At 40.9% G+C, this 17,500-nt stretch overlaps 1 protein-coding gene across 1 annotated transcript in view; it reads left to right on the forward strand.

Annotated features, from left to right (window-relative positions):
• The window catches only part of LOC138019386 (uncharacterized), a 67,473-nt gene that overhangs the window by 26,939 nt on the left and 23,034 nt on the right, over nucleotides 1-17,500 (forward strand). Inside the window, exons 21-36 of the mRNA XM_068866157.1 lie at nucleotides 212-377; nucleotides 743-1,008; nucleotides 1,424-1,584; nucleotides 4,564-4,723; nucleotides 5,257-5,389; nucleotides 6,447-6,639; nucleotides 7,190-7,295; nucleotides 7,399-7,512; nucleotides 8,144-8,317; nucleotides 9,521-9,760; nucleotides 10,464-10,595; nucleotides 12,196-12,330; nucleotides 13,982-14,104; nucleotides 14,506-14,631; nucleotides 15,378-15,575; nucleotides 17,132-17,326. Coding sequence (XP_068722258.1) covers nucleotides 212-377; nucleotides 743-1,008; nucleotides 1,424-1,584; nucleotides 4,564-4,723; nucleotides 5,257-5,389; nucleotides 6,447-6,639; nucleotides 7,190-7,295; nucleotides 7,399-7,512; nucleotides 8,144-8,317; nucleotides 9,521-9,760; nucleotides 10,464-10,595; nucleotides 12,196-12,330; nucleotides 13,982-14,104; nucleotides 14,506-14,631; nucleotides 15,378-15,575; nucleotides 17,132-17,326 — 2,622 coding nt within the window. The remainder of the gene's footprint in view (nucleotides 1-211; nucleotides 378-742; nucleotides 1,009-1,423; nucleotides 1,585-4,563; nucleotides 4,724-5,256; nucleotides 5,390-6,446; nucleotides 6,640-7,189; nucleotides 7,296-7,398; nucleotides 7,513-8,143; nucleotides 8,318-9,520; nucleotides 9,761-10,463; nucleotides 10,596-12,195; nucleotides 12,331-13,981; nucleotides 14,105-14,505; nucleotides 14,632-15,377; nucleotides 15,576-17,131; nucleotides 17,327-17,500) is intronic.

Genomic DNA, 17,500 nt, shown 5'->3' on the forward strand with positions numbered 1-17,500 from the left:
ACCAGCTTGTCCGAAATGGCAGCTTCAGCTGCTAAATTTCGCCAAATCTGCCATTTTCGGCATTACCTGTATTTCTGGACATATATCTCCTTTGTTAAGTTCGTTGTCTTAAAATACTTCCACTTTCCTTGGAGGAAGTAAAATTCAGCTGAAATAACAATTAATTGATCTTTTCAAGAATCGCAGCAATTGAGATTTTCTTTTGTGCCAGGGATCGAGCATCTTTGTGAAGGAACATGCAAGTTGGTAGAAGCTATTGGCAAGGGACTCTGTAATGTTTTGGATGTCGCAGTCGGTTTCCTGAAATTAACCGAGATGGCCACTGCATGGGTTGGAGCCGCAATCAACTTTTTGCTTACTGCATTCAGAGTCAACAGGTATGGACTGGAATTCTAGGATGGTACTGTGGAGCTATGTGAACAATAATTATATGAATAGGCCCTTTTACAGTTTTGCGCTCAATAAACTGGCCGTATAAAGGGTTTTTACTGGAACGTGGTAACTCCCGCGAAAAGTCTTTACCAGACTACCTCGCGGCCGTCACAAACAGCTGGACCTGGCGGCCGACCTCAAAAAAAGCTTACGAAAGCGCTTTCTGTCACTACCCATGCTTTATACAATTCCAATCAAACACGAAACACCCGATCAATTTAAAACGATTGATCGAAGCTTGGTCTCGATTGCTTGTTTACTTCGTGCTACAGGTTTGATGCATCTAATATGTGCGTTTTATTTCTTCCAGTATCAAAATTGAGTTTGCTTTGGCGGCCTACGCTTCGGGAGGCTTCCCGGATGTGACTTTCAATGCTGCAGTCGACTTAAGGATATTTGGAAAAAACTTGTATCTCTCTGTTGCACTCGACCTGAAGGATCCTGTAGGCAGTATCCAAGTGGGCGCTGATAGATCACTCTCGTGGTACAAAGATAAAATGAATAAAGAGAACCCAACGGACACTTCACGAAACTACTACGACAATCCAAACCCGTTTGTCGACTTCCAGTTGTCAGGTAAATTGAAATTGCAAAGTGAATTGGAATTTTTCGCGTTGAGCTAGCCCTTGAAATATGAAGCGAGGATGAAAAAGAAAAAACCGCTTCCCATTCTCCATGTAAAATGTGTTTGACGGTTTAAACAAAGTTAGCCCAAGCTAAAATAACAAAGCCGCGTTTAGAGGCATTGTGTGACTACAGTAAGTTATTGCAAAGGGAAAGCGACATTTCGCCCAAATCCCAACGGATCGGCAAAAAAAAGTAATTAAAACACTACAACAGTTGCGTGATTTCGAAATGCTCTCAGTTCCTACCGTCTCAGTGAAGATTAGCTGGACTGCTAGTTTTCCTTTTCAAGCCAATCATGATTGATAACCTGTCTAAATTCTCGCCTGATTTTTAATCGTACCCTCTCCCTTTTTATCTCTCCAAGAACAATTCTTGATTGAGAACCAGCAGTCGGCCACAGATGAAAGATACGGACCTTGTTTGTACGTGGACTCCAAGGACGAGGGTTCGCTTATCAAAGTAACTGGATGCAATGAAACCGATGATAGGCAGAACTGGGCTTACACTCAAAAAGGACAAGTCAAGGCAAATGCTCTTTTGCTCGAAAATCTACAGTTAGCCTAAGTTTTAATTCGAACGACCAGTTTGGTTTACCACAATTTGGCGTGATCGTTATTCTTATGCAAACATTTTCCGGTTAAAAAAGGCAGCTTATCCCTTTATTAAACAAGCCATATATGCGTCCCTTGGGACCTCAAGAAAATGGGGTGCAACTATGTGTGCTATCAGTAACCCAGTTAACTAATAAATCTTCCTTAAATACAGGTTTTGTCCTCGCAACACCGAATTACATTTGGTTCAAATATAAACTAATTACAATGTCATGCAATAACAAGGTTTCTTTATTTACTCAATGGAAACCTCTTGGTGTTTGAGATTAAAACAATAAAAAAATAATTGTTTTCAAATGCTCTTAGCATGGGGACACTGCATATTGCCAAGAGCATTTGAAAACAACGGTTTATGAAGAATTTGGGGGGCAAACAAAGTGTATTATGGGGAATGCGAAAATAGAGAAAACCGAATTGCATTCTATGCCTTTCATCCTTTTAAAAATCGAAAATTTCACTTCCGGTAGGGTACAAAACCGTGTTAGTAAGGATGCTGGGAGTTTCAGGCTAGTGACGTCAAGCAGGGAATTTTACGGATAGAGATTGTTTTGCCTTTTACATTATGGACCTTTATCACGCGGGGGCCGATGTTGGCCAGAGACAATAGATTTCGTATGCTGAGCCTGGAGCTCATGTGTTTGAAAACAAGTTTTACCGCGCAAAAACAAAAGTTTCTAGTTCCTCGGGACTCAGCATGGCCTGCTTGTGAAAAGAATCAATTGCAACCAAATACAGAGGAAAATACGGGCACTGGAAGAATTTCGTTCTGGTATTGACGTCACGTACAGTTCTGCTATCCCCAGTCTCCTTACTAGGGCGAAGTGAAAATTCCGATTTTTAGCTCTTTTCAAAGGCGTAAGGCCACACGGAAGGAAAATCGTTTGGAAGTTTTTTAAAGTGTTTGCATCTCAGAAAATTATGGTGTTTTAATTGAGTAAATGAAGCAAATTCTGTCATATATACTAGGCTAAATCGCTATAGCAAAGTAAACTTGAATTGAAGCTATACAGAATGCTTTTTAGCATAATAAAATTGTATGAGAGTTTCGTACTGATATTGCAACTCATATAGCTCAAAATGTCTTATTTCCTTAAACGTCTTGAGCTGGCATTAGTGACAATAAGTTTACTGGCTTGTAGTCAACTGTGCTACAGAAAAAAATTAGAACGCGGCATAGTGTAGTTCTGGAAAAGACTATGTGTATGACACGTTTTAATTTGCATGCGCTCTATATCTTCATGTAATACTTGGTTAGGTTGCAGTGAAAAACTTGATCACAGGGTGCCGAGAGCTGCTCTTTTCAGTTCTTTTACTGCGATTTTCATAATTCTGCGAACGCGAAACATAGTAGGGAAGATCGACACCAGGAGTAGTAGTGGTCTCGGACCCTTGAGCTCGGGGTAGACCGTTGGAAAGGGAGCGTTCTGATTGGTGGACCTGTTGTCGACCTGTTTGGGTTGGCCAGAAGTACCGTGCACCCTCCACCCAATCGCTACCATCCCGTCTTGTCTTGCCGTAGTCACGACAAGTTAATGTTTCCGCTATGCCGCGCATGCGTTGAAGAAAACGTACCAAAGGCATCCAACTATGCAAGGTGCGTGGGTTTTCGCTGAACGTCGAGGGCCATGCCCAATTAAATTATGATGTCTTACGTCAAAACACTCTCGACGAACTTCATCCTCCTTTGGATCGACCCCGCACGACCCGCGTCACTTAGTCCCATACCATCTATCGGGACCCCAAAGCCTATGCTCTAGAAATGCAGCCGGCCCACAAGGACTACCGTCTGGTGTATTCCAAGCAGGTACTGGTTCCAGACACCAGCAAGACCTATCTGTATGGTTACCAACGACGACCTGGATCTCCTAGACGATTTGATGGACCTGGGAGTGGCCTCCAACTTCTCCATAGAGACAACCTAGAAGATGAGGGTGGCGGGTTTTGAATCCCGTCACCGATCTTTGTTCTGTTTGTAAATAGAGTTAGGGACGAGGCTTGGCACTAGGCCGCCTCACACGTTCCCATTTGTAACTAACCTTTTGTTTTATTGAAATCGTTTTTTAAAAATTCTATTTTCGTTTTGTCGTTATTTGGGGGACATCCGGGATCTCATCCATGGGCGCCACCATCTTGAATCCACCAATCAGAAATCCATACATCTCATTAAAAATGTCTGTACACGTGATAATTAATATGTATTTATGCAAAAAAACTTTTAGCCAATCAGAAGCCGATGCATCTCATTAACAATTTGAAATCCACCAATCAGAATGCTCCATTTACACCGTGTTCAAGGGTCCGAGACTACTCTGCCTCCGGAAAGTGAATTGGAATTTTTTAGTTTACAGCTTGAATAACATTATGATATCCTTTTCACTAGAGGTTCTTCTGTGAATAGATTCCCACAGATTCAATCGCTTTCCACTGGCGTCGAGTTGGCGCTTGACGATGGGGTTCTGCAGAATTATGAAAATCGCAGTGAGAAGGAAGAGGGGGGCTTGACAGCTTTTCAAGTTGTGATTGCAACATCATTCCATTTTACATTATTGTTATGGCGGCGAACTTGGCTTAAGCTACGCGTTCTAAAGATTGTCCGCATGTCACTAGTAAATCGGAGGAGGAAAGGTCACGGTTTCCTTTAAAACAAACCACAATGGCAATGATTTTGCCCATCGTATACTGAGAAAATGAAATTCTTAATTAGAGATACAAAAATAAACGTGGCATTTGCTCTTCTTTCAAAACGTTTAGTTCAAAGCAGTCTTTTCTGCTATATGAGGGTTTTTTTTTTTGAGCCAAAAATCACTCACACTGTCTATACCAAACGCCCAATTTAACCGGAGGTAGCTGTTTGTAAGGATCTTACTAATTGTTGATAATGTCTGCTTAACAGAATTCGCATTCTCAACTGTGTATCGATTCAAACGGAGCAACCCAAGGATCGAAGCTTATACAAAGCAAGTGTGATCCGAGGCAAGATGACCAGAACTTCCAATGTGACCTGACGGTTAGATCAGTCAAAAGGCGAAGAGCTGATCAGTGCTGGACCCTTGGTAATTCAACTAACTTATCTTGAGCTATAATCTTTCCCAGAAAGACAGAGTCTTTTAGAATGATTTTTTGGATCTCTTTTCCTTCCATGAATATGAAATACGATTGGGGCAATACTTAAACCCAAAAGAGGCTCGAGGGACGAAGCAAAGTTTAATTTGAGGAATGAACTTTTCACTGTTGCATGTGAAGAGTTTTGGCCATCGCGGTTATGAACGTTACTGAAGCATTATCGAAAGGAAAGCCGCACACATTTAGGCGTGAATGGAGCTTGAACCATTAAACTCTGCGATGCCGTTTGAGTGCCCATATCTTCACGTACTTCTAATTAATCGCAGTTCAAACCAGCTTTTGCCTTTCGTGTATTAAGTATCTTCATTGTTTTATACTCACGTTGTCGAGTACCTGAAAGAGAAATGAAAAAAAAAAAAAAAGAAAATGCGTGCCGCGCGTACGTACGGCACGATCATTGGTTCCCATGACAGTTAACCAATAATATTGCAGTTATTCAGCATTTTGTGGGTTTCCTTTTAAGGTACAACAAGTGTGAATGGTCCGGGATCCTTGGTTCACCTTGGTTCATTGAAATGCATTCATCCGGTTGGCGGAGGAAATAATGTACCTGATGGCACTAGGATGGTGATTTATACTGGATGTAGTTTGAGTCGGTGAGTATTAGAAGAAAAGCTATTCCACCTTTTACAGTTACGAGGCACGATTTGCCTCTTCGATCCGTCTGCCAAACAGTGCCCGCGTGCGGACTGCTGAGCTCCTGATCAATTTTTGACTGGACTACAAGCATTCATGGTGACATTGCGGAACCATTTATCTGGTTGTTTTTTCCGCTTTATTTTTTACCTTTTCGTGTGGATGCGTTTTTTGACAACCGATTCAGAGCGGAAAATCCCCGACTGAACGAAACAAGATGTCCTTTTTTTCTGAAAACCTGAAATTTAAATATCGTAAGGAGACAAGCAACTGCAAGTTAACTAGCCCGTTTCAAATTTTATAGTGCATTCCTTTTGAAGACATAGGGAGAATAGAGGCAACCGATATAGTCGCGAAAAGGTCGTGGACTTTCGCGAACCATGCACCTCCAGAAGAACCTATAACTGCACTGCTAAAAAGCTTGTATTGCCTGCAGCACCGTCATCTGAACTTAGTCCTTCTTTTGGATGGTACGTGTACAATGATGCGCCATTTTTTATACTTATTTGGTCAACGTATTGTTCAGTTTGGCTAGCCTGAATTTCAGCCGTTTCTTCTAGTAACCTACTAGGCGACCAGAAGAAAAGAGACGTCTGAAATTCAGGCTAGCCAAATGTTAAAGTTGCTCTTGTTGCGGAATTCAAAGATCTAGTTAACCTCGATTTCTCGGTTATGGCTCTTTCTTTTTTCAGCTCAACTGTCAGAGTGCGAACTCATGGCTGAACGTAGATTTGCCCAAATTGGCCTAGTCCCCATCAGCGTCAGAAAAGTGACCATTTCCATACAACGTTATGCTGGAAAATAAAAATAGCTCGGCACATCTGACCATGCAGTTGTTCTGTTGCATCACACCTTTTCAATATGGCGGCGACTGGCTTAGCAAATATTAGTAGCGAGAGTGAAGCGAGTAGCTTAGAATGAAAGTTCTGTGGACTTTTGTTCTTGAACTGGAAAACAACGCAGCTCATAACTTCGACCTATTTTGGTGATAAATGATTTATTGCCTTTTTTTTCTAGACTGGAATTTAAATTAGATGGCGGTAGTCTGATGCACACCAAGAGTGGTAAATGCGTGCGGCCAGTGGCGGCAGTTGCAGAAAATGTTGCGCTCGGTTTGTACTCAACTTGTGGAGGACATCAGTTTAGTTTTACCGCTGGTGGATCGCTGCAGCATGTGGGAAGCAAGAAGTGCGTCGTCACCAAATCAAGGGTATGTGAATTCGTAGAATATAATTCCAATCGACCCTAATAACTAGATATCATTAGGGGTTGAAACAAGCAATCTGCATGTTGCATTATTTTATGACGGCTCACCCGATAGATGTTACTCAGAACGCCTCGATTAAGGACCACTGTGATTTTCTCAGGAGTAGGAACTAGCTGTCTTTAAGGAGAGAGTCTTAGATTTCGTACTTGCGGATTCAGGCGTTTTCGAGGTCGGGTTTTCTTACATCAGATCTGCGGTTTTTCGGATTTGGTGTTTATTTTGCTTTTTTTAAAATCAGCTTTCGGTTTTCGTCTTTGAAACCGAATGTTTTGGATTTGGAATCCATTTGGTATTTGCAGACTCATTCCCATTTGCTCTCGTTTGCAATTAACGTGACGTCACCTGCCGAGTGGATGATGCCACAGTTAGAATGACACTTGGCTTTAAGTCATGCACTTACTTCCATAAAAAAAAAGTTGCTCTGTGAAATAGTTCATTCATTGTCTTACCCCATGAAATTAAAGATTACTGATAAATTGATTTTATTGCTTAGGTTATGTTACCGGCAAACAGCGATGAGATAGTGTTGCACAGCGATTGCGAAAACACAGCCGTATCACAGACATTCAAGGAACACCTTAAATTCAACTTCATACCAAGTACGATTTGGCTTTGAGGTTTTCATTCTAAATATTTTTAGTGATCATCGGTGTCGCGGATTACGAACATTCCAGTAACCCATATTTCACTTTATGCCTACAGCTGATCCGAATGTCCATCTGGAAAAATGTACCTCTTTTGATCAGGCAAGACTTGATCAGAGGTTTGAGGTGGTGAACGAGATTGCAGCTAGTATTTGTTCCAAGTATGACAAGAGTAAGTCATGCAGACTTCATTTTGTGTCACGCACTTTTCTTTTTGCTCAGTTGCTCAATTTACTACGTTCATTCCCATTGCCCTTTATGAGTTATCTATGTACTAGCAAAGAGAAAAGGAATTGGTATCGAGTGAACCTATTATAGAGAACGAATTAAATATTGCCTTTATTTCGTAAGGCGTTAAATTCTGTAGCAGAACTGAACAAGCGTTTTTTTTTTCTGCAACACGCTGTTGGAAATTTTCTGAATGTTATGCCGTAAGGCATATTTCGTGGAGCATACCTCGCAACATTATGTGACTGTCTCCCACCAGTACACGTAATCGTCTGAGACGCACGAATTGCACAACTTTGATGTTTTTAAATTCAACGTAAATCGACAGGCATATGATCTCGATGTTCTAGGGAATAAAAGATGCTCTTATATTCCGCCCCCGCCCGGCTGCCCTAACCCCACTATATGCCAGAATTTTTTTCAAGTTGTAACTGATAGATTGATGATTGAAAAAGGCGATTAAGGTATTCCAACGGGATGCGTCCTGGGTTGTCTCGTCCTTAAGTCAATGAAATGAAATGAAGAGTCTGCTCTCCTTGGATCAAAAAAACAGGCTCTTCTTTTTACTTCTGCAGATCTTGCTTACAAGAAATCAACAGCACAGTCAAGTACAGATTACAATGGCTTTAGCAGTCGAGCTGTGGACGAGAACCTTGGCCCTTACTATAGCAGCAAATCTTGTACACACACTAGGACAGAGACCGATCCATGGTGGAGAGTTGATCTTGGAAGAGAGTACATTGTAACAGGTGTGTTAGAAGCACTAAAACACTAACACTAAAAGTCCGACCTTTCGCCTCTCAACGGCTTCATCAGGGACGAATAATGTGAAATAAAATATTCCGCGAGGGCCAAATAAAAGGGAAAAATGGTGTCACTATACTATTACAAGGCGAAACAACAGATTCTCACACTTTAATTCATGATTTCCTCGGCCCTCGAATCCTTGATTCGACGACGACGGACGGATCCGAATCTTAGGCCCGACGCCCGAAATCTAAGATTCGGATCCCTCCCTCGTCGTTTTCTGTAGTCCCTTTATGGTGATCTCACGCAACTCGGTCGTCAATTAGGGACACTCGAAAAATTGAAAAGAATGTTGGGATCTTCGATTTCTCTGTCATATTTGGAGCATAGCTAACAAATACTATCCAACATAAATATTCAAAGTCAGGAAATTAAGACCATTAATAGACTAACAAATGTATAGCGTTTGTTTGGTCATTACTTGTGTGGCGATTATGTAATGTAAAAAATAAGACTTGAAAGCACCGCGGCGCAAAACGTAGGTTGAACAATAGTCTGAAACCTAGCGCGAGGTTAGCCTATGTACAGTTTCCGGTGATATCAAACCATGCGAGGTTATGTATTTGACCTTAACTTTGAAAATTTCTTTTTTGCAGATAAAATTCCTTTTTAAATGCATAAAATCTACCTCCAGCTTTCGATCCCTTTTTTAATCCTGTTAGGAACATACAGAGCTGTAACAGTAGGTTGTCCTGCAGAATGACTTATGCTATTCTAAAAGCCAGAACAAATTATGGAATTTTCACGGGGTGAACTGAAAGTCTCAGAGTGCTCGATTGTGGAGCAACATAAATGATGAGATCACAAGTTCCTCATTCCTTTTGAAACGTTTCAAGGAAAAGCTAAAGTCGGCTGTTCTTGAAATATACTAGTTGAAGAATTTATCAACATTGCATTCCGCTGTCTACTTCTGACATCCTTAGCTTTCTTTTGCGGTTATTCTTCGTGCTATTTTATTTTATTTTTTCACTTTATGCTTTGTTTAGGTCTGTGGTGTAAGTGTGTGATACTCATAATTAATCACTTAAGTATGGCTGCCCTATCTTTTTAGCCCCTCTATGGCTATTGCGGGCAGCCTGTATTCACATGTGATCACATGCAAGTTTTTGGGTACGAATAAAGTTGTTGTTATTTCACCTTGGCAGACGTCACCGTCATAAATCGGTTTGACCACTACGAGAGGCTGAAGAATTTCGACGTGAGAATTGGTGTCAACACCGATAACCTGCAGAATCCCACATGCTCTGACCGAGTGACATCAGTGGGCCAGGGAGCGGCTTTGCAACTTTCATGCGATCCACCCATCCCGGGAAGATACGTTTCAGTGCAAATGTTTGGTAAAGGGATTCTTACCATGTGTGAAGTAATGGTTTACTCGAGAGTAGGTAAGGAGTGCATGAGGTCATGCGCAGTCAAGAAAAGGCAAGCTTTGTTATATCCTCCTTTAACATTTTCTTATCTAGAGGAGAGCTTCTTTCGCTCAGCACCTAAAGTGACTAGATCTGGCTAGCTCTAAAGTCTCAGAAATACGTGCATGTAGTCGGAGTCGGCTAGAGGTCGTTACCCCTCGGCACTGAACGCCGGAGGGAAAAGCGTCTTGTGGGGAAGATGATTTGCTTTAAGCATGAAAAATCTCCGGCTTGTTTCCTCTCTTAGTGTCTTAAAAAGGGTGGAGGTATATATCGTGGTGAATATAATTATGATCAACTATTCTCGTTGTTGCACGACGCGATTGTATCCTTCCGAAATCTTCGAATTCATGTCGACGTTAACAAGATGATGTTCATCAACGTTAATCTGAAAGGAAAACGGATGTATAAAACGGATAACTGGTGTATTGCTCAATCAGGCAAAGAAAGGAAAACAAGCTATCGTTTGACTGAAACAAGAGACTGAATTTTCTGTACGTGAGAATTTCGACGTTCAAATATAAATAATTCAGGGTTAAAACCAATGTGGGGCTTTTGTCGTTTGGAAAACGTTATTTAACCGTCAACCAAAGTTGAGGTGAACACAATTAGTTAAAAGTGAATGGCCTGTAAGATTCAGTTATCTTCACTTCTCATAAGCCTTTTTTTCATGATTTAGGCTCCTTGGCAGATCTGTGTCAGCTTGAAAACGGAGGATGTGAACAAGTTTGCTATAATTTGTGCAATCTCCAGGTCAAGTGCGGATGCTGGCCTGGGTTCACTCTCGCTTATGATGGGAAAACCTGTATCGGTAAGTTAAATAAATCTGTATATAATTTTAAGTTCCTGTAATTGTGCTTATAAAACCGCAACTATCATTGCAAAGCACCTTTTGTATGGTCGTCCCTTGCATAAGGTGCCAGACTGTGGGAGACAGATCTTTCGCATCAGCTGGTCCGAACGTCTGGAACAACCTCCCACTTTCAATTTTAAATGACTTGTTTAAAGTGCCCCTGTGATTATAAAAACCACTTCCTTTTTTCCTTCAGATTTTGAAAGTGTGTTTGCTTAACACCTGACTGGGAAAATTTTGAGCTTTGATTTTTATCCAAAGGCCGTTTACTTTGAGTGTAAGTTTTGGATTTCACGGTCCGCCATTACTCACGTTCAAAACTGACCGATTGGACCTCAGACGGTTGGATCCAGGGAAAAGTGACGTCAGAGGCTCACTAGCTTAAAATTTCAGGGTGTGAACGCAGCTTATTATATATGCAAGGCGTGAGTTTCAAAGTCTGAAAGTTCAAAACCCTCGTGCTGCATATTAATTCCGCGGCGTACACACGTATTGCATTCTTAAACTAGTGAGCCTTTGACGTCATTTTCTCCTCGATCCAGCTCTCTCAAGAACATAATGTTAGTAATGGCGGACCATTAAGTAGGAAAATTCCAGTTAAAATAAAGAGGTGTCTTTTTGAAATCGAGGCTTAAAACGTGGGTCACTTAGTGTTTTGTTAACATAGTTGGAAATCCAAAGAAAAATATGAATTGATTTTTTGGTCACAGGGGCACTTTAAGATCCCGCTGAAGACTTGCATACGTCACGTAATTATCCTTGGTTGTTGGACATCAAACGTCTGGATTTTAATTTCAGGGTTTATTTCCTTTTGGTTTCCCTCTGATTTTATTATTTTTAAATACGAAATAAGTATGGGTTAATCAAATTGTGACGAGTGAAATTAGGGAATAATTTCACGCGCGTTTTGTCCAACATAAGACGCGAGTTTTTTTCAAACCTGGACGCCATTTTGGCACTGTTGGAAAAGTTGCCATGGCAACATTGTAATTTCACATGTGAAATTATAAATTAACGCCGAAATTTCGTGCCAAAACTAAGGAGTAATTTTGCACCTATGTTATTATATTTATAATCTTCATCATAAAATATATCGTTTTAAACTTTTAGATCTAGAACTGCTACCTTTCTGCTTAAAATGTGTACTGTATTTGTAGATAGACTCCAATGAAAAGTGCTTTAGTTTTAGTATCACCCAACTAGTCGGAAGAAAAGGCAATAATAAAGTTAGCAAATGCAAGTTAAAGAAGTATTTTTTTGGGAATAAAACGAAAGAAAGCGTCACTCTTTTCGCTACTCGAGGACTATTAATAATAGTCCTCTAGTAAAAAAAATGCCAATAAAAATGCAGGATTTGCATTAGTCCACTAGTTGGGTGATACTAATTATTATTAGTCTTTGAGTGCATACGTTGGTTTCGATTGGCAGACGTTGGTGGGGAGATAAGCCTGAATTTATCCCCGAAACTCGCCTTCTAAAGAGCAGCAGAAATCGAATCTTTGTGACTCAGCTTGGTTGATGTAGCTGTTTCCTGACTTTTTTCGCTTTTAATTGCCAGACAAGGATGAGTGCCAGGTCAACAATGGCGGATGTGATATCGTGAATGGCGTCTGTATCAACACACCGGGAAGTTACCACTGTGCATGTAAACGGGGATACGAACTCAAGGAGAATAGTGAAACAGATTGCGAAGGTAAAAGCCACTTTTTGACCCTCGGACATTTTCTAAATTCCACATTGTCATAAGTTAGCGACAAAACAAAGTTTCGGTTGACAGAAGAAAAGGAAAGGAAATGAAAGAGATTTTCATACTTGGAAGGTTCTATCAAGAAGAGATCAGTTCATTGATAGATTTAACGGTCTATAGCAACAAGTCAAGTGGAACGTGTATAATTGTTGTCATTACAGAATAGCCGCTTGAATTCGGGTGGCTTTAGTTTCTTTCTTATGAAACGTCTTTATTAACTGCATCCAAACAAGAGCTAGGGATGGCGCAGTGGTGAGATTACTTGCCTCCCACTAATGTGGTGCGGGTTTGCTGTTGACACTCGAATAGAGTGGTTTTTAATTGAGTGTCGAAAGCGATTAGTGAATTGCTTTGGTTTTGAAGTTACGTCACTCAGTGATTGGTTGAAAGTTCTCGCGCCATTTTTTCAACCAATCAGAAGTGAAACCAAAACCAATCGTTGCTTGCGTGTGCACATTTTCCCGCGCTTTGTGTCGGCTACGTATGATTACTTCGAGTTTTGATTGGTTTACTGGATTGTCTCCGTCCTTTTTGATTGGCCAAAGTAATTAATTGGCTTTGGTTTTACGACACTCGATTGAAACTCGCTCTAAAGTTCATTAATCGTGGTCTAAGTAGCTCGCCTGAATAGCCACGCTACCTGCGTGCTACCATGGTCTCTGTATAAAGTGATAGCGAAAGGTGAAGCTCTTTCTAATTACTTATGCTTGGTTTGGCGACTGGGTTAAAATATCCACGGTGATGATACGGAAAATTTTCCATCTCAATAACTAAGCACTTTTTGAGGGGTTTTCACTTCAGTCTTTAAAATAATCACGCAATGTTATTCTTTGCCAGCGATTGGCTCTGAAATCTCGCCCCACGTTTTCAAGCAATCAGAAAAGAAAATCAAAAGCATTCACGACTTGTACCTGCGCATTTTCTCGTGCTTTGGGCAAGTTACATTGAATTATGTTTGATTCATCGTTCTACGTGTGCTTGGTCAGAGGGCCTAGTTTTTGTTGTACGGTGGTCAGTTTTCTTTTATTAATGTTCGCTAACCCACTCGTGCAGCACTACATTTTACTGCGCTCGCCGTTGGGAGAACGTATCCTATTCTTATCACTTCTCTCTGCATGTTGTGCTATTTTAGGGTTTGGGCGCCATCTTGGACTGGCCGCGACTTCATGGGAGTGCCTTGAGCCCATGTAGTAGCAAACTACAACTTTCCAGTATATAGCCCTTTGTTCAATTTCGTTTTACTACTCCTTTCAGCCTTCGCCTTGTATCTATCCATTGCACTAAAGTTGAGCTTTTAAACCTTATTGTTGAGTTCAACTTTGCAACTGGCTTATGATACTGCCTGAAAGCCCCTCACAAGTGCTCTTTCTCTGACTATTTCTGCGCAATCAGTACAATAAAATACCTTATACTAATCCATGATTATCACTAGTTTAGAAATTATCCCCGTTAAGTATGAATTTGAAATGGCTTTAGCTTAAGAGTGATTATCAACCTAATGGTTGAATTTTGTGTTTTTCGGGACGGTTTCAATTGACATCACCTTCATTAATGAACATTATCCTCAAAGATATTCATTAAGTGGCTGTTCTTTCAGATTTCAATGAATGTAACTTGAATAATGCTGGTTGTGAACATGTGTGTAACAACACCGGTGGAAGCTTCAACTGTGATTGCAGAGCAGGCTACAAACTTAAAAGTGATTCAAGGGGATGTGAAGGTAGGGTTCGTTCGTTCCCATCGCAACGCTTCTTATTGTATAGAGCTAAAAACCTAAAATATTCTCCACTATTAACTGCCTCATTAGTGAATCCCATTTCAGACGACGTCCATTTATTTAAGGTGGCTCTTGTCACTGTTTTTGTCAGACTTCGTGCTTTGAATAAAAAAAATTAAAAAAAAAAATGCATGCATGGTAGGCTTTCAATTTTTCATCCTACACCGAACTGGTAGTCTTGGACCAAAGTTTGGCTTTTACTAGTTGCCTACAAACAAAGGTCAGATAGGAACAGTAGCGTGCATTTATCATTCCAATCAACACCCTGGTCAGACATTTTATACTGTAAAGTTGACGGCTTCGTGCCCTTGATACACTGAATCGGATTTTCGTCTTCTCTTCAGACGTCGATGAATGCACTGAACTGAACAATGGTGACTGTGAACACAGTTGTTCGAATTTTGAAGGAGGATACTATTGCTCCTGTAATGTCGGATACACACTTATGGAAGATGACAAGGCTTGTGAGGGTAGGTGTAAAAGAACCGTTTGACTGCGAGAGTGAGAAAAATAATGGTTACAGATAGAGAGGCGTCCTCGGGTTACGTGAATTTTAGTGTAGGTAATTACATGATTTCGAGTACAATTTGGAATAACTAAATGCGAGTGAATTTTTGAGACCATCAAAATTGCTTAATCCTGTAGGGCGAGTGCAATTTGTAGCATGAAAAATTCCCGAGAAATCATGTGATTACGTGTTTAACATGAAAAAAGGAAGACATTTGTACAAAACAAGTGAAATTTTAACAGCGCGCACTTTAATTTTCTATCAAGGTCATTCAACTGATTGGTTGAAACAGATTACAGTGTTTGTCAAATTCAAGAATTACAAGAGGGACGTTCAAAAATTAATAAACTGCAAACTTGGAAACGTGAACATTAAGTTGCACTTGTGTTACAAATTTGCATCCTTGTTGTACGAGACCTGCATTCTTTTTAACCCAATCAGTAATTTTTTCGTGTACATCATATTGATCTTTAGTTGTTTATAGATTTTACAATAAAAACGAAAGAATGTTTCCGGTGTCGAGTGCATAGACAACTGGTAAAGAAGCAAAGAAGAATCGCGTTTCTCCTAAGGCGCCATCATGCAATGACAGGTTGATACACTCCGATGAGTTTATGGGACGTATGATTCGGTAGTCGTGTTATCAAGGGTTTTCCTGGTTGTGTTGGTAATCCCCCCCTTTTTTTCTTTCTTTCTTTCGTATGTTAGAAATCTATTGTCCTGCTCTGGAAGCTCCTTTCCGCGGTCACATCGCCCCTGCAACTTGCACTGACGACCGAGTAAACATCAGACGTAACACTATCTGCACCTACGGTTGCGTTTCTGGCCACTATTTAAGCGGCGGAGATCCTTCCCTTCAATGTCAGATGGATGGATTGTGGAAGGGAAGCGTACCTCATTGTAGACGTAAGTAGTTCGGTGTCGTTGGTTGGGAAACAAAGTAAACTAAGTAGTAGCCGTGTCTTATAAATCCTTTACGAGGCATCCTTTTACTGCGAATGAAGGGAAAATTGGGCTGAAGTGCAGGTTCCTGCCGGGAAAAGGCTTTTTAGTCTAATTTCGCTGAATGGTGATTGGTTCTCTCCACATTCCGCCCCGCTCTCTGTATTATAGCGATACTCCCCGCTACGTCACCTATTGTCATTAATGTACCAAGCAGAGATCTTTTCGCTGTCAAAACAAAGGATACTTTTGTTCTGTGGTTGGCAAAATTTAAATAACAAAAGAATTGTTTATAAACAGTGAAGTCTCCTATACATGTTTTTTTTTGTACAGGGTACATCATTCACTCGTCCTCAGACTCGACGATCTTTTCGTTGAGCTGTGAAAAGAAAGACGTCTGGCCGGTTCCGAAATACTCACTGTCCGGTTGTTGTTAAGATGTACGAAACGCCTATCTTTTGAACTGCGGACTGTAAAGATTCCAAGCGACAAAGATAATAGACCACTTTGATAAATGGCCACCACCTTTACATTCTATTGTGTTTATGTTAAGTAGACCTGCTGCCTCAGTTTGAAACAAAGTTTCTTATGAAAAGGCTAGAAAGGCTTGTTAGCATTAAAACAGAAGAATGTTCTATTCGGCAGCATTATGAGGTCTATCTCAGTTGAAGGCAACTTAAAGCAGTTGCAAAGGAAGACTGAGGAAAGTCCACGCCTACGAGACTCGACCCCAAGACGGTGCAACTGCGGCGCACTGCACCATCATAGCTATCAAGGCGTTTGGGAATTGGTCAGTTACGAGTTCATACTTCGTATATCCAGTTCCGGGCGAATGAATGATTGTAAAACATATCTTTCGAACTGCGGGCTGTAAAGACTCTAAGGGAGAAGGATCATCGCATTTGTTATTGAGGGACGTAATTAGTCGCAAAGATCGATTGTTGTCGGTGACAACCACACTTCATCCATAAATTATTTTGAAAAATGCGCAGAAGAGTCGAGAGTTAGGAATAGCCAGAGTCATTTGAGAGATTCAGCATCGAGTTTATGTGAAACGGCAAGCGATGGGCTGCTTCTTTTTAGAAAAGCATGAAATTTTTCTTATCCTTGCCTGGAACTTGAAACTACCCAATGTCAAGCTTCATGTAAAACGGGAGCTCACATCGGCAAATCTCCCAGTTTCAACCCTGTAATTCCAACACCGTTCCTCCCGTTTTAGTCCCTGAATGTCTCGTTAACGTTGGAGTCGTTTAACTCCCTGTTATCAGGGCGAGAACGGCAAATTAATTTTCCAGAATGTAAAACGTGAGTGCAAGAAATGGAGGGCTGTTGTTTTTGCTCAATTAACTTATCGTTTTGAGATTCTTGGCGTCGTGTTGTTGGTTTAAAAAAAGGAGCATTAACCTATAGTACGGTGCCAGAAATCGAGGTTAGCAGTGCATGCAATCTCCTCCTTTTTTTCTATCACAAAGATGCTTTTTCCAAGGAATTAACGAATCAATTAACCTTTCTCTCTCCAGCGGTCGTTTGCCAGCGGTTGTCTCCACCCAGCGATGTCAGCGTCGTCCCTGCATCGTGTTCTCAAGCAGACGTGGAGTATGGCACACGATGTGTCTTCTACTGTGGTGATGGATATGAACTGCGCGGTCCTCGCTACACCACGTGTCAGAACGATACAAGCTGGAGTGATATCGCTCCACTGTCCTGCGAAAGAGGTAAGAAACGTTTAACAACAGCCACCATCTTGCAGCACTTCAGTGAATATAGCAGCTGCTCAATAGCATTACACTGAGGGAAGAATTTAGCTTCTTCGCTCTTTACAACTGTTTGAAACTGCTACAATCCTTGATATGATTTTTGAAGTTGAGGTTTTAAACCTTTGCATAAAC

Source organism: Montipora capricornis, chromosome 10 (genome assembly GCF_036669925.1).
Source record: "Montipora capricornis isolate CH-2021 chromosome 10, ASM3666992v2, whole genome shotgun sequence".
NCBI lineage: Eukaryota > Metazoa > Cnidaria > Anthozoa > Scleractinia > Acroporidae > Montipora > Montipora capricornis.